The sequence below is a fragment of the Pteropus alecto genome, unplaced genomic scaffold (assembly GCF_000325575.1).
Source record: "Pteropus alecto unplaced genomic scaffold, ASM32557v1 scaffold75, whole genome shotgun sequence".
NCBI classification, from domain to species: Eukaryota; Metazoa; Chordata; class Mammalia; order Chiroptera; family Pteropodidae; genus Pteropus; species Pteropus alecto.
This window is the reverse complement of record NW_006440638.1, coordinates 28814775-28827869: the sequence shown is the minus strand read 5'-3', so window position 1 is coordinate 28827869 and position 13095 is coordinate 28814775. Positions and strand designations below refer to the sequence as shown.

The window sequence follows — 13095 nt, the reverse complement described above, 5'->3', positions numbered from 1 at the left end:
CATTTGCAGACCAATTTTACTTGAGGAAACAGCTGAGAAAACTAGTTGTATGTGAGTAAGAAGGATGTTCCCATGGAAGCCCCATGAGTACAGAAAGAGGGGCTTTCCCAATGATACTGGGGGAAGGGGAGAGGGACACAAGTGTCATGGTTGGCAGGCTTAGAGAGCACAGCTGAGAAGGGCCACATTTGCCTTATCACCTCTAAGACCCCTAAATGCTTGGCGGCTGTGGTTGTCCTTTAAAATTTCCTCTTTACTGCTCCATTCCTGACACTTAGTAAGAACCTAATGATGGCGATGACAAAAATGATGATGAGTTTGTACAAAAGCAAAGAGCCATGGGAGCTCAGAGTATATTGTAGGAAGAGGGAGGGCTGAGCAGACTGGAGCTCAGAACTTGGGAGGGGACTGGGAGCACTAAGGCCGCCCACTCTGGGCCCCGCCAGGCTGCCGACTCCCTTACTTGTGTGTCCCCAGGTCATGAAAACCTACCACATGTACCACGCGGAGAGCATCAGTGCGGAGAGCAAGCTGAAGGAGGCTGAGAAGCAGGAGGAGAAGCAGTTCAACAAGGCTGGAGAGCTCAGCATGAACCTGCTTCGGCACGAGGACCGGCCCCAGCGCCGCAGCTCTGTGAAAAAGATTGAGAAGATGAAGGAGAAGGCGAGTGAGGACCCAGGCTGGGGCAGGAAGGGGAGAGCTGTGCTTCCCAACAGCCTCGGTTTCCCCCTTTGCATTCTAGGGCCATGAGGGTAGAACAGTGCTGCCAGCATCTGCTCTCTTGGAGGCCAGTGTCATGGAGGAGGCAGAGCTAGCCATGCCTCGCTAGCACTTGTGAGTCTGGCCTCATGTCAGGGTCAACAGTCATGAAGAGGCACTCAATTGACAAGAGAGCTGAACTGTGATGAGACTCATGTGAGCACATTCTCCAATGGGCAGGAGTCACCAGGCATTAGCGGGGGTAGGGGCTTCCTCCAGGGGTCAGTTAGGGGGCTGGAGGGCTGGTTGGGACTGAGTGTGTCTCAGAAAGAATGAACAGCACTGGGCTACCAACCAGTACCTGGGACCTAGGTAAAGAATCATTCTGAAATTGCTATTGCCAAGGCAAAGATGGGTGTGATTTAGAATCACTGCGTATTGGTACTAGAAAGTGCTTTAGTAGGACATGGTAAAGGGAATGCTAGTTTTAGAGTCAGACAGTCTGGGTTTTGAAAATGCCACATTTATAACACCTCTCTGAACTTCAGTTTTAAAATCTGACAGTGATGGCAAATAAATCTCCCCTCGTGTCAACTCTGATCAATTGGTAGTGGCTGTCCATAGCTCTGTTGAGGATTGTGAGCCCTCTCCAGGCTTTAGCTAAAAACAGTGCTGTGATCTATTAATGATGTTTGTCATGGCCAGGGAATTTAGAGGGGCACTGCATATGCTGCTCTCTTGTCATCATAGATTAGGTGACTTCTGAGATTCCTTTCTTCTTAAAAAGGCTGTGATTTCTTGTTGATTTCTCTGCATTCATTAATTCCGTGCAATCAGCAAACATTTCTTGAGCTCTTTCTATGTGCCAAACATTGCACCAGATGTTTATTTGGGCTTCTATGAGATGAATTGTAAGATGATATGATCCTACAGCTCTTAAAAATTATAGGAGATTTAGTGGAAACAAGATCCAACAGGACCTTAGTAAGCTGGAAAAGTAACCAGAGGCAAATAAAATAAGACTTCAGGGTAATTTGCAAAGGCAATGAAAAATAGGCTTCACAATCATCAGACAGAGGCTCAATTAAAAAATAGGCGAAGGATTTGAATAGACATTCCTCCAAAGAACATGTATGAGTGGCCAATTAGTATATGAAAAGATTCTCAGCATCACTAGTCATTAAGGAAGTGCAAATCAAACCCACAATGAGATACCACTTCATACCCACTAGGAAGGCCAAAATGAAAAAGGCAGACAATGACAAAAAGAAAATGAGGATGTGGAGAAAGTGGAACCCTCATACACTGCTGGAGGGAATGAAAAATGGTTCAGCCACTTTGGAGTTCCACAAAATGTTAAACATAGACTAAGTTACCATATGACTCAACAGTTCCACCCTTAGGTATCTACTCTAGAGACATTAAAACATATGTTCACACAAAAACTTGCACACAAATGTTCATAGCATTGTTCATAATAGTCTAAAAGACATTTGGGAAACAACCCAAATGTCTATTAGTTGACGAATAGGTGAATAGAATGTGCTCTATCCACCCAGTGGAATGTTATCCAGCCATAAGAAGGAATGGACTCCTGAGTCATGCTACAACATAGATGAGTTTGGGAAACAGCGAAAGAAGCCAGTTACAAAAGGCCACATAGCGTAGGATTCTATTTATATGAAATGTCCGGAATAGATAAATCCATAGAGACAGAAAGTAGATTAGTGGTTGCCAGGGCCTGGGGCGGAGGAGAATGGGAGTAACTGCTAATGGCTGCAGAGTTTCTTTTTGGGGTGATGAAAATATTCTAAATTTAGATAGTAGTGATGGTTGTACAAATCTGTGAATATACTCAAAATAAAGAAATAAAGATAAGACAGTCAGGCAAGGAATTACAGAACTACAACATAGCGGGGTATATAGAGGGAGTAGAGAGAGTACTGCTTGGGAGCCTGGAAACTAATTTTTTGTTCAGAGTTGTATATTAATTAGCCATTCGACTCTTGGACAAGCTAGTTTTCCTCTTCAGTTCTTATTTCTTTACCTATACAATGGATGAATTAAACTCAGATACCTATAATATCCTTCCCAGCTATAAAGTGTTATGAGTTCATGAAGGGCTAAAAATGGTCTCATGGTCACAGAAGCCCCCTGAGTATGGGTCAGGAGCATCAAAACTCTCTGTGAGGGTTGGGTACAAGGCTGGTACAGGGTGTGCCTGCCGGAAATCTGTTTCCAGAAATTCCCAGAATAAGTGGATCCTGAAGAAAAATCAGAGGAGATCTCTGGGGACACCTACTAAAACGCTAAGAGATCTCAGTCTGGAATAGGGAGGTTTAAGGATACTGAGGTGAAGGAGGAAACCCTGTTTCTTTTTATCCAGCAGCTGGATAAAAAGGGCAAGGAGACACCTCTCCAACCCATGTACTCTGTACTCCTTCCTGCCCAGCTGGCCCAGAACAGAAGCTGCTTCCCCAGGAGGCAGTCTGGCTCCTAGCCAAGACTGGCCCCTCTGGCTGCCCCGCTCTGCCTCTTCCCCACTGCTCACACCCAGACAGCCAGGCATTTAATGCCTGCCCTGTGCGGGGACTATTCTGGGTACTGCAGGTCCAGCAATGAACAAGGCTTAAGGTTAAGCCCCTGACTTCATAGAACCTGCTTTTTAGTGGGGATAGCAAATATCAATAAGTATACAGAGAGGTAAAAAATATAATTTTGGCTGGTGAAAAGTGCTTTTGAAGAAAAATAGAGTAACCCAGATATCCTTCAGTGGGTGAATGGTTAAATAAGCTATGGTAAATCCAGCAATGGCATCTTAACTAATTATTTAAGATCTAAAAAGAAATGAGCTAGCAAGCCATGAAAAGACACATAGGAAACCTTAAAATGTATATTACTAAATGAAAGAAACCAATTTGAAAAGGCCACATACTGTATGATTTCAACTATATTATGTTCTGGAAAAGGCAAAACTATGGAGACAGTAAAAAACAGAAGAGGTTGCCAGGAGTCGGAGGGAAGGAAAGACAAGAAAGCAGAGCACAGTGTGTTTTTCAGGCAAGGAAGCTATTCTGTATGATATTATCATGGTGGATAGATGTCATGTACAACACCAAGAATGAACCCCGAGGCAAACTATGGACTCTGGGTGATAATTATTAATGAATGTACCATTCTGGTGGGGATTGTTGATAATTGGGGAGGCTGTGCATGAGGGAGGAAGAAGGTATGTGAGAAATCTCTGTACCTTCCTCTCAATTTTGCTGTGAACCAAAGATTGCTCTAAAAAATAGTCCTGAAAAAATTAAATAAAAATGAAAATAATCACTAAAAATTCAATAAAGATAAATAAATTTAAAAAAAAAATAGAGCAAAGCAAGGGAATAGAATGTGGGAGAGGCTGTGGAGATGCTGGCAACACATTTTGTACAGTGTTGCTGTCTGAGGCCTATCAGACAGTGTGACCTTGGATAAGGACCTCAATGACATGAAATCATGAGACTTGGAAAGATGGCCTGCCAGGCAGTGGGAACAATTAGTCTGAAGGCCTAGAGGCAGGAATGAACTTGGCCTCTTAAAGGATGGGCAGAGGAGGCTGGCAATGAAGGGGAGGATAGAGGAGGAGGGGCTTGAGAGGTGGATGGAAGCCAGGTCATGGAGGGCCTCACAGGCCATTGTCACAGTTTGGACAGCCTTTGGGGGCAGTTTTGTGAGGGCCTCAGGAGATCTTATTGATATTGTTCTGGGGGAGACCAGTAAAGACTGCTGCTTATCCGATAGTGCTGTTGTTGGTTGCACGTGGGCAATATAAGTGAGCTTTTTGAGTACAGGGCCCCAAATCTTACTCACCTAGCATATGGAGTAAGGCGTTCTAGAGGTGTGTGGTAGATTGAATTGCAGGCAGTGACCACAGAGAAAATCCCCCAACCCTGCCATTAATGGCTCAGCTCTCACATTTCTTTTCTTCTTCCAGAGGCAGGCAAAGTATTCTGAGAACAAGCTGAAGTGCACAAAGGCCCGGAATGACTACTTGCTGAATCTGGCAGCCACCAACGCAGCTATAAGCAAATACTACATCCATGATGTCTCCGACCTAATCGATGTGAGCACCTGGGGAGTCTAGTGCTGAACAGGGTGCCACATCCAAGCTGGTGCAAATCGTCGTCTGAAGGAGGGGCTGGCTCTTGTCTTTAGTTGATATGCCAGGGTGGATGGGAAGGGCAGTGAGCCTGTAGGGCCTGGGAGATGAGTTTCTTCTTCAGTGGGTAGCAGTGGGCCTCTGCCGGCTCCCGCATAGTTGGGTCAGGTAGCCATGTATTCAGCGTACGCTTCCCAGGTACCCTACTCTACACCAGGTCCTTTGCTGCATTTGGGGGTGCGGGGTGATTGTCCGCTGTTCATGCCCTTGGGATTTCCCAAAGTGGTACAGATGTTTATATATTCAGCGCTCCCAGGTCTAGACTGCCAGACACACACACACACACACACACACACACACACACACACGCGCGCGCGCGAAAAAAAATAGTGAATAAATCAGAATTATACTTGACCCTTGAACAGTGCAGAGGTTAGGGGTGCCGAACGCCTAACCCCTACTCAGTCAAAAATCTGCATATAACTTTTGACTCTCCCAAAACTTAACTATAGTCATCCTTCAATATCTGCATGGGGATTGGTTCCAGGACCCCATGCGGATACCAAAATCCACAGATGCTCAAGTCCCTTATATAAAATGGCATAGAACAACACACACACACACACACACACACACACACACACACACGAAAGAAAATAGTGAATAAGTCAGAATTATACTTGACCCTTGAACAATGCAGAGGTTAGGGGTACCGAACGCCTAACCCCTACTCAGTCAAAAATCTGCATATAACTTTTGACTCTCCCAAAACTTAACTATAGTCATCCTTCAATATCTGCATGGGGATTGGTTCCAGGACCCCATGCGGATACCAAAATCCACAGATGCTCAAGTCCCTTATATAAAATGGCATAGAACAACACATAAAGTTGGCCCTTCACACCCAGATCAAAAATACTGTTTCAATTCATGGTTGGTGTAATCAGAGGATGCAACACCCAGGACATGGGAGGCTGACGGTATATTTATTTTTAAAAATCCATGTATAAGTGGATCCACACAGTTCAAACTTCTGTTGTTCAAGAGTCAGCTGTATACAGATCAGCTTTATTGGGGAGCTTATCTTGGGAGAAATCAGGCAGTTTAAGAAAAAGGAGAATGGAACACTGACTCCTTAGCACCAGCTGCTCAGGACATGCTGCAGGAACAGCCAGGCTTGGAGAAAGAACGTTGTGAGCGGCATCATCAGGGAGACCTTCTGTGTTGGAGCTGGGATTGCTTCTCGTGTCTTCCGCAGGAATCTGGCCCTGTAGATGCTCAGTAAAGATTCCGTACTGGTGGATGGATCCTTTTCCTCTGGCCCTGGTGCATCCCATCAGGAAGCGAGGAAGGCTGCGGGAGGGGCACATTATCACCATCCCCAAGAGAGGGAGCTGCTCTGCCCTGCCTGTTCCTTCCCTTGCCTGAGGCCAGACCCCTTCTCTCTCTGACAACTTTCCTTTTCACTCCTTCCAGTCCTTTCATTGTTTACCAAATTTTTGTTGAATACCTACTAGCTCTAGGTCTTGAGGCTCTACAGTAGACTAGAGTCAGCAAGCCTGCCCTCAAGGAGCTTATCTTGCATAACCCTGACAAGTTAACAGGCAATTGCAATGCAACACAGTGGGTGTCACAGTGAGGGAGGTGGAGGGAGATGAGGACCTTTAGAGAAGGGACATTGAACGTAAACTCTGAGTATGGAGAACATCAAGGAAGACTTCTTAGAAGAAGTGACCTTGAAACTGAAACATGAAGGAAAATTATTTAGGCAGAAGGAGAGAGGAATGATATGCCAGGCAGAGGGAATGCATGTATAAAGGCCTAGAGATGAGAAAGAAGGTGGTAAACTTGAGAAGGTGAGATACATTCTACTGTTGTTCAAATTGCAACCCCCAGTTCCCTCTGAGGGCTTTGGCGTGATTTGTGTGGTAAGATTCCAAAGTGCCGGAGGGCCTCCAGGTTGAAAGATTTGACTGTGGAATGAGAGATAATCGTAAGTCACCATGATGAGAAAGGAAATGCCGGTGGTCCCACCTCCATGTCGCAGCCCTCACCCGCACCTTTCTGTTGTGTGGCTCTTCCCCAGTGCTGTGATTTGGGCTTTCATGCCAGTCTGGCCCGTACGTTCCGGACCTACCTCTCAGCTGAGTACAACCTGGAGACCTCTCGCCACGAGGGGCTGGATGTCATCGAGAATGCGGTGGACAACCTGGATTCCAGAAGTGACAAGCACACCGTCATGGACATGTGCAACCAGGTCTTCTGTCCCCCACTCAAGTTTGAGTTCCAGCCCCACATGGGGGATGAGGTAGGTTTCTCACATGAGCTCATGCTTGAGGCTGCTTCCATCTGTTCTCCCATGTGCTCCCAGAACATCTGTGAGAGGGAAATGTCAGTCCCCATTCTATATGCAGGATATTTATCTCAGAGGCCTGAGGTCAAGTTCATGGTTCAAGGGCTTCCTAAGCCAAGGAATTTACCACTAATACCCTAACCTTGTTGGCTCAAGTTCCCCACTTGCAGAGTGCAGGACCTTAGTGCTCCCTAAAATCCCTCCCAGTTATGTCTAGAAGACCCTAAGAAAGTCCCATGTCTGCACAAAGTCATCTCATATTCTTCCCTTGTATCACAGCCACTTTGGCCAGCATCCTCAGCAGGGCACTGCCTGGCCTCCAATACAGAAAGCATACCACCAGCTGAGTTTCCTTCAGTGGTTGTGCTGCTCAGACCCTTGCTACGTTCTGGAAAACAAAATGTGAGAGAAGGCACTTGTCGCTGGCCCCACGGCAGTATACTGGTTACTCAAGTTTCACAAAAGACCTTATGCAAATAGCTCCTTGAGCTTTTCCATGTCATTCTCTGCTCTCTCTAGGGCTCAGGCCCTGCTCCTGGAACTGATGGAGGACAGACACCAGATGTCATATCTGCCTCCCCATCTCCATCATCTCTCCTCCCCATGGACATGTGCACAGAACTTTCTCCTAGTGGCTCCATTCTCTCTACCTAGATATATCCCACCCATGCACATGGGAGTTGGAGGGACCAGACCCTGTCAGCCCTGGATCCCTTGGGAGCTCTGCAGGGCCATCTGCTGCCCTTGCTTGGCAGGGTGATACAAGGAGGCTCTTTAGCAGATGGCATTTACTAGACACTCCAAATGGTTCTACTCACTTTCGTCATTTATAAAAGAGATGCCTTCTGCAGGGCTTCCTACAGCTCCTGCCCTATCCCTCTGCCCTCATGTCTCGCCCTTTTGGCCCATCATCTGGGCCTAGAAATTCTGACCTCGTGGTTACCGCTGGTGACTGCGAAGTTTGGGTTGCCTCGTTAGTGGGAAATAACTAGTAAATAACAGAGTCCTGCTGTCTCTTATGATCTCAGTTGAATCATCCCAAGTAGCCCACCCACAGGTGGTAACAGAGCCCTGGGTGAAATGGGTACAGGAAGAACGGTTTTTCTCCCCACTCTTCCCCTCCCCAACCTCTCTCCCAGTCAACCAGCTGGGGAAGAGGGTCTATGAGAGTGAGACTGCCTCACAGTTGGTTGGTCTCTGAAGTATCTTCCTGCTAGAGAATAGGAGCACTCTGCTAATTGTTCCCCAGTCATTACTCTTTTCACTGGCTTCCCTTAGGCAGTTGCTTTCCTACCACAACTTTCTGCCTGGAAATTAACTAACCAGTCTCAGTTAATGAGATTATGTCAAAGCTCTTAGTAAACTCTCAAGAGTATACAATGTAGAAGACCACAACTGAGAGGCCACACTTTGCAGTGTGAGAGGGTGGCTCCTGGTTCCCGTCTAGAGTTACCAGGTATAAGCTATGTGACCTTGGACAGGGCATTTAACCTCTAAGCAGTGATAGCTCCTGCCCTAGCTCCACACAGGAGATGAAGGCACTGGACAACCATAGGTGGGGGCTGTCATTTTTACAGGTGTGCCAGGTCAGCGCTCAGCAGCCCGTCCAGACAGAATTGCTCATGCGGTACCACCAGCTGCAGTCCAGACTGGCCACTCTCAAGATAGAGAATGAGGAGGTGAGTGAGCCCCTCTGCCCTGTAACGGATTTCCTTACAAAGGCCTACCTTGTCTTGGGGAGTCCACTCTTGCCATAGAACACATAAGAAAGTAGGGTTCATCTGTAAGATGGACTATTGCACAGCCATTAAAACCATGCACACCAAAAATATTTCATGGTAAGGAATGCTCATAAGATGTTAATTTAAAAAAAAAAAACAAAGAGGAAATAAAACTGTTCAGTATTATCATAACTAGGGAAAACTAGAGCAGCAGTCCCAATCTTTTTGGTACCAGAGACCAGTGCTTCTGTGAGAATCTAATACTTGATGATCTGAGGTGGAGCTGAGGCAGTGATGCTAGCCCTGGGGAGTGGCTGCAAATACAGATGAATCTTCGCTCGCTTGCCTGCTGTTGCTCACCTCCTGCTATGCAACCCAGTTCCTAAGAGGCCATGGACCAGTAGACATTTGTGGTCCGGGGTTTGGGGACCCCTGCGCTAGAGTATGTGCATATGTATCTGTGTATATTCACAGGCATAGAAAAGACTAGAAGGAAATACTTCAAAATGTTATTTATAGTTATGTCTGGGTTGTAGACTATAGGTGATTTCTGTTTTCTTCTTTGTGTTTTTCTCTATTTTCTGCAATGAGTTGGTATTATTTTTATCATCATAAATAATAATAGTTATTTAAAATTATACAATTAAATAAACAACCCAGGGCACACTGAATGTGTCATGGATTCTGAGCTCCAAGGTATTTCTGTCTTACCGTGGCCAGCATACCTCCCATGCAGCTGGAGATGGGGCTAGGTGGGGAACATCCTATTCCAGACTAGATGTCTCCATGTAGGGAGTATGTCGACCAGCTGGAGGACACCAGGATATGGGAAGTGTCAGCTGAGATCATGGGCAGGTTTGTCTTTAAGAAGGGCATTCACGGCTGGAGACGGGGTGTCATAGTTTCTATCTTCACATCTCAAGAGGACTGTCCTGGGCAGAGAGGGCTGGTTTGCTCTGTGTCTGCACAAAGAACAGAGCTAGGACGAACGTGAGACAGATTGTTCAGGATGATGACAAATCAAAGCAGTCCCTGGGGGAGGTTATATGGCGACGAATTATATATTTGTTTTTAAAACTTGAGGAGAGAAAGGAGATGAACCTATATATATTCCTGCTCCACATCTTTCCTCAAAGCATTTTAAATTGTTTACATGGAACAGTATATGGATAATAATGTTAATGGAATTTAAATTGGAAATCAGGGCCACAGAAAGAATGAAGCAAGTGTTCCTTTGTGTAGGCTGTTCATGGCCATGGAGATGCTTGATTTTGAACCTGAGCTTCTGTCAGGTAGTATTAGAAAGAGCTGATTCATTCCTTTATTTATTCAAGTATTTGTTCCCCAAATATTTGTCCAAATATTTATTAAGCACATACTGTGTGCGAAACATTGTGCTAAATGCAGAGTAAAGTGAGTGAGCAAGATAATATAGTACCTCCTCTCATGGAGTTTATATTCTAGTGAAAAAGACATAATAAAACACAAAAAGCAAACCAATAAATGAATGAATATGCAAAGTATTAGAGATAAGCACTACATTAAAAATGGTAGTCAGGGGGGCCCGCAGTCACCAGGAGGCGACATTTAAGTTGAGATCTGAGTGACAAGAAAGAGGCTTTGAGTAACAATAATTTAATGACTAATTTATATGCAGTTTCTCCTGGGACTGTTTTGGAATGATGCTCCATCATTCTATAGGGTCCACCATTTAGGTACAAGTCAGTGAAGGAGTACTGTGAGGTGGGAGCTCATGTGCCTTGCATGTGTAACCTTCTGAGGGTCCCACTCAATCACAGGAGAGAGGTTGGAGTTTAGGAGAACTGACTAGACAGCGATGTCTCAGCATCTGTGTTCCTCGAGGTTCTCTTTTCTGTCAGGCTTTGGATAGGACTCAGGCGGCAGATTGCTGGAGAACTATCTGCCATTGTGCTAAATGCAGAGTAAAGTGAGGATGGTTGCTCACCTTATCCAGACTTTGTCTCCTCCCTAAAGGATACCAAGAATATTTCTAGTGTTGTTCCTTCTCAAGGGACCTGCCATTGGAGGAGCTAGTTTGGGGCTATATAATCAGGTGTAAAGCGAAACAGACATAAAAACCCAAGTTCCTTGTTTGTCACAATATTTTCTAAGGTTCTTTCTGGCAGAAGCAATCCAATAAAATGACTAGATTGGACTACCTGGGAAAAGGATTTTGCATTCTGACACTGAAGGATTTTTGTTGACATGCTGTTTTTCCCAGGTGAGAAAAACCCTGGACGCCACCATGCAGACCTTGCAGGACATGCTGACTGTGGAAGACTTCGATGTCTCTGATGCTTTCCAACACAGTCGGTCTACAGAGTCTGTAAAGTCTGCCGCCTCTGAGACTTACATGAGCAAGATCAACATTGCCAAAAGAAGAGCCAACCAGCAGGAAACAGAAATGTTTTATTTTACAGTAAGTTTTGTCCTGGACCCAGAACCTGCTGCCTGCTCACCCGCTGGCATTGACTTTTGGGGAGCAGCCCAAGCTAGTGGGAGCCAGCAAAACCATGTGGGTCAGTTCGACCTAAAATTCTTCCAACATGCTTCTCAAATGAAGTTGCCTGGCTTGGCTTTGTGAAATTCAGAAAGCAAATTACCAATGGATAGCTTTGGCATTGATCTTGAATTGACAGTTATTGCATCTTTCCTGTTATGGAAAAAAAAAAAACCCAAAAAACAGAGGGTGTGTTCAATTGGGTGAGAGGAAAATGGTAGTGGAGCCAAGCGTAAGCCCACGTAACTACCCTAAAGTTTAGTGTATGGTTGTCATGTTGTGTTGTCTTCAGTTGGGGTGCAGGCTTTTGGAAGCAATGCCCTGCGTGATCCGTGCAAATTGCTGGTGAGTTGCCAGCTCTTCATGTAGAATCCTAGATTGCTAACATTTAACTCAGCCAGGGACAGGGAGGAACAAGAATAAGGGGCATTGAGGCTTTAGTTCACTGTGTATTTAGTGAACATAGAATTTGGGGTTGCAAGGGGCCTTAAATCTTCCATCTGATGCTTGATCCCATTCAACCATTTCCTTGCCAAAAAATCAAATAGATTCTGCTTGAACAGCCCCTGGAGGAAAAGCTCGCTTCTGCCCCAAACTGCCTTTTTGTTTGGTTTGTGGCTGGCTATGGATATTATAATGTTTTCTCTTATCTCTGTTATTGTCAGAAATCTGCTGCACTAAAATTTCTAGTCACTGATCTTGATTCTGTTTTCTGGGGCAACTGGAGAGAGGCTAATCTACAAGACAGTCTTTGGCGTAGTTACAGGGGGCTGGGCTTTTATTTCTCCCGGCTAAACATATCTGGTTCTTTGCTTTGGAATGGCTTTACCATCCTTGTGATTCTCTCCTGAACATGTTCCATTTGTTGATGCCTCTTCTAAATTGAGACTACCAGCAGAGGTCTGACCAGCACAGAATAGAACTAAATTTTCACCTCCTTTCACAGTAGGTGCTATGTTCCTTTTCAGATGTCCTAAAATCATATTTCTTTTTTTTTTCTTGAAAGCTATTAATTTCAATGATACACACTGCCATTACATAAGGCCACTCTCCTCCTAAAAGATGTGTAGGTGACATCTTGGGTAGGTGTTATGTTTATCATCAGTTAGATTTCCTCTTAATGGTTCCAGACTGTCAAGATTCTGATCCAGCTGTTCAACATATATGCTGTCCGTTTAGATCTTGTGTCGTCAGCAGATTCAGTGAGCGTAGCTTCCGTGCTTTAATGTTTGCCAATTAAAAATAATAATGGGTATGCTAGGGGCAAGGCCAAAGACAGTTGTTAAAAATATGTCATTAGGTTAGTACTGATCCACAAATCAGCACTTTTAGGTTGTGGTCATTTAACCAGTCACAAACCCACCCAGTTCTAACATCCCACTCCATCTTGTGATTGGTCTTGTCAGATCCCTTGTCAAAAACCAATAGTTGATACTCTTTGACTTCTTTGTTTTCATGAAAGAAGACATAGCTAGTCTTAGTGAATCAGCTGATGCTAATTTCTGAGATTTACCACTTCTGCTGGGGACCTCCTATGTTTGCAGAGAGAATTTATGCATTGCAAAGATAAGTAAGGAGTGTATATGAGTATTAATTCACTCTGGCAACAGAAGCAAATAAATCTGGATGGCAGAAGCAGGAAAGGGGGTCCAGCCTGTTT

At 45.0% G+C, this 13095-nt stretch overlaps 1 protein-coding gene across 1 annotated transcript in view; it reads left to right on the top strand.

Annotated features, from left to right (window-relative positions):
* The window catches only part of SRGAP3 (SLIT-ROBO Rho GTPase activating protein 3), a 123537-nt gene that overhangs the window by 50639 nt on the left and 59803 nt on the right, over positions 1–13095 (top strand). Inside the window, 5 exon segments of the mRNA XM_025050863.1 lie at positions 478–663; positions 4676–4804; positions 6927–7148; positions 8771–8872; positions 11157–11354. Coding sequence (XP_024906631.1) covers positions 478–663; positions 4676–4804; positions 6927–7148; positions 8771–8872; positions 11157–11354 — 837 coding nt within the window.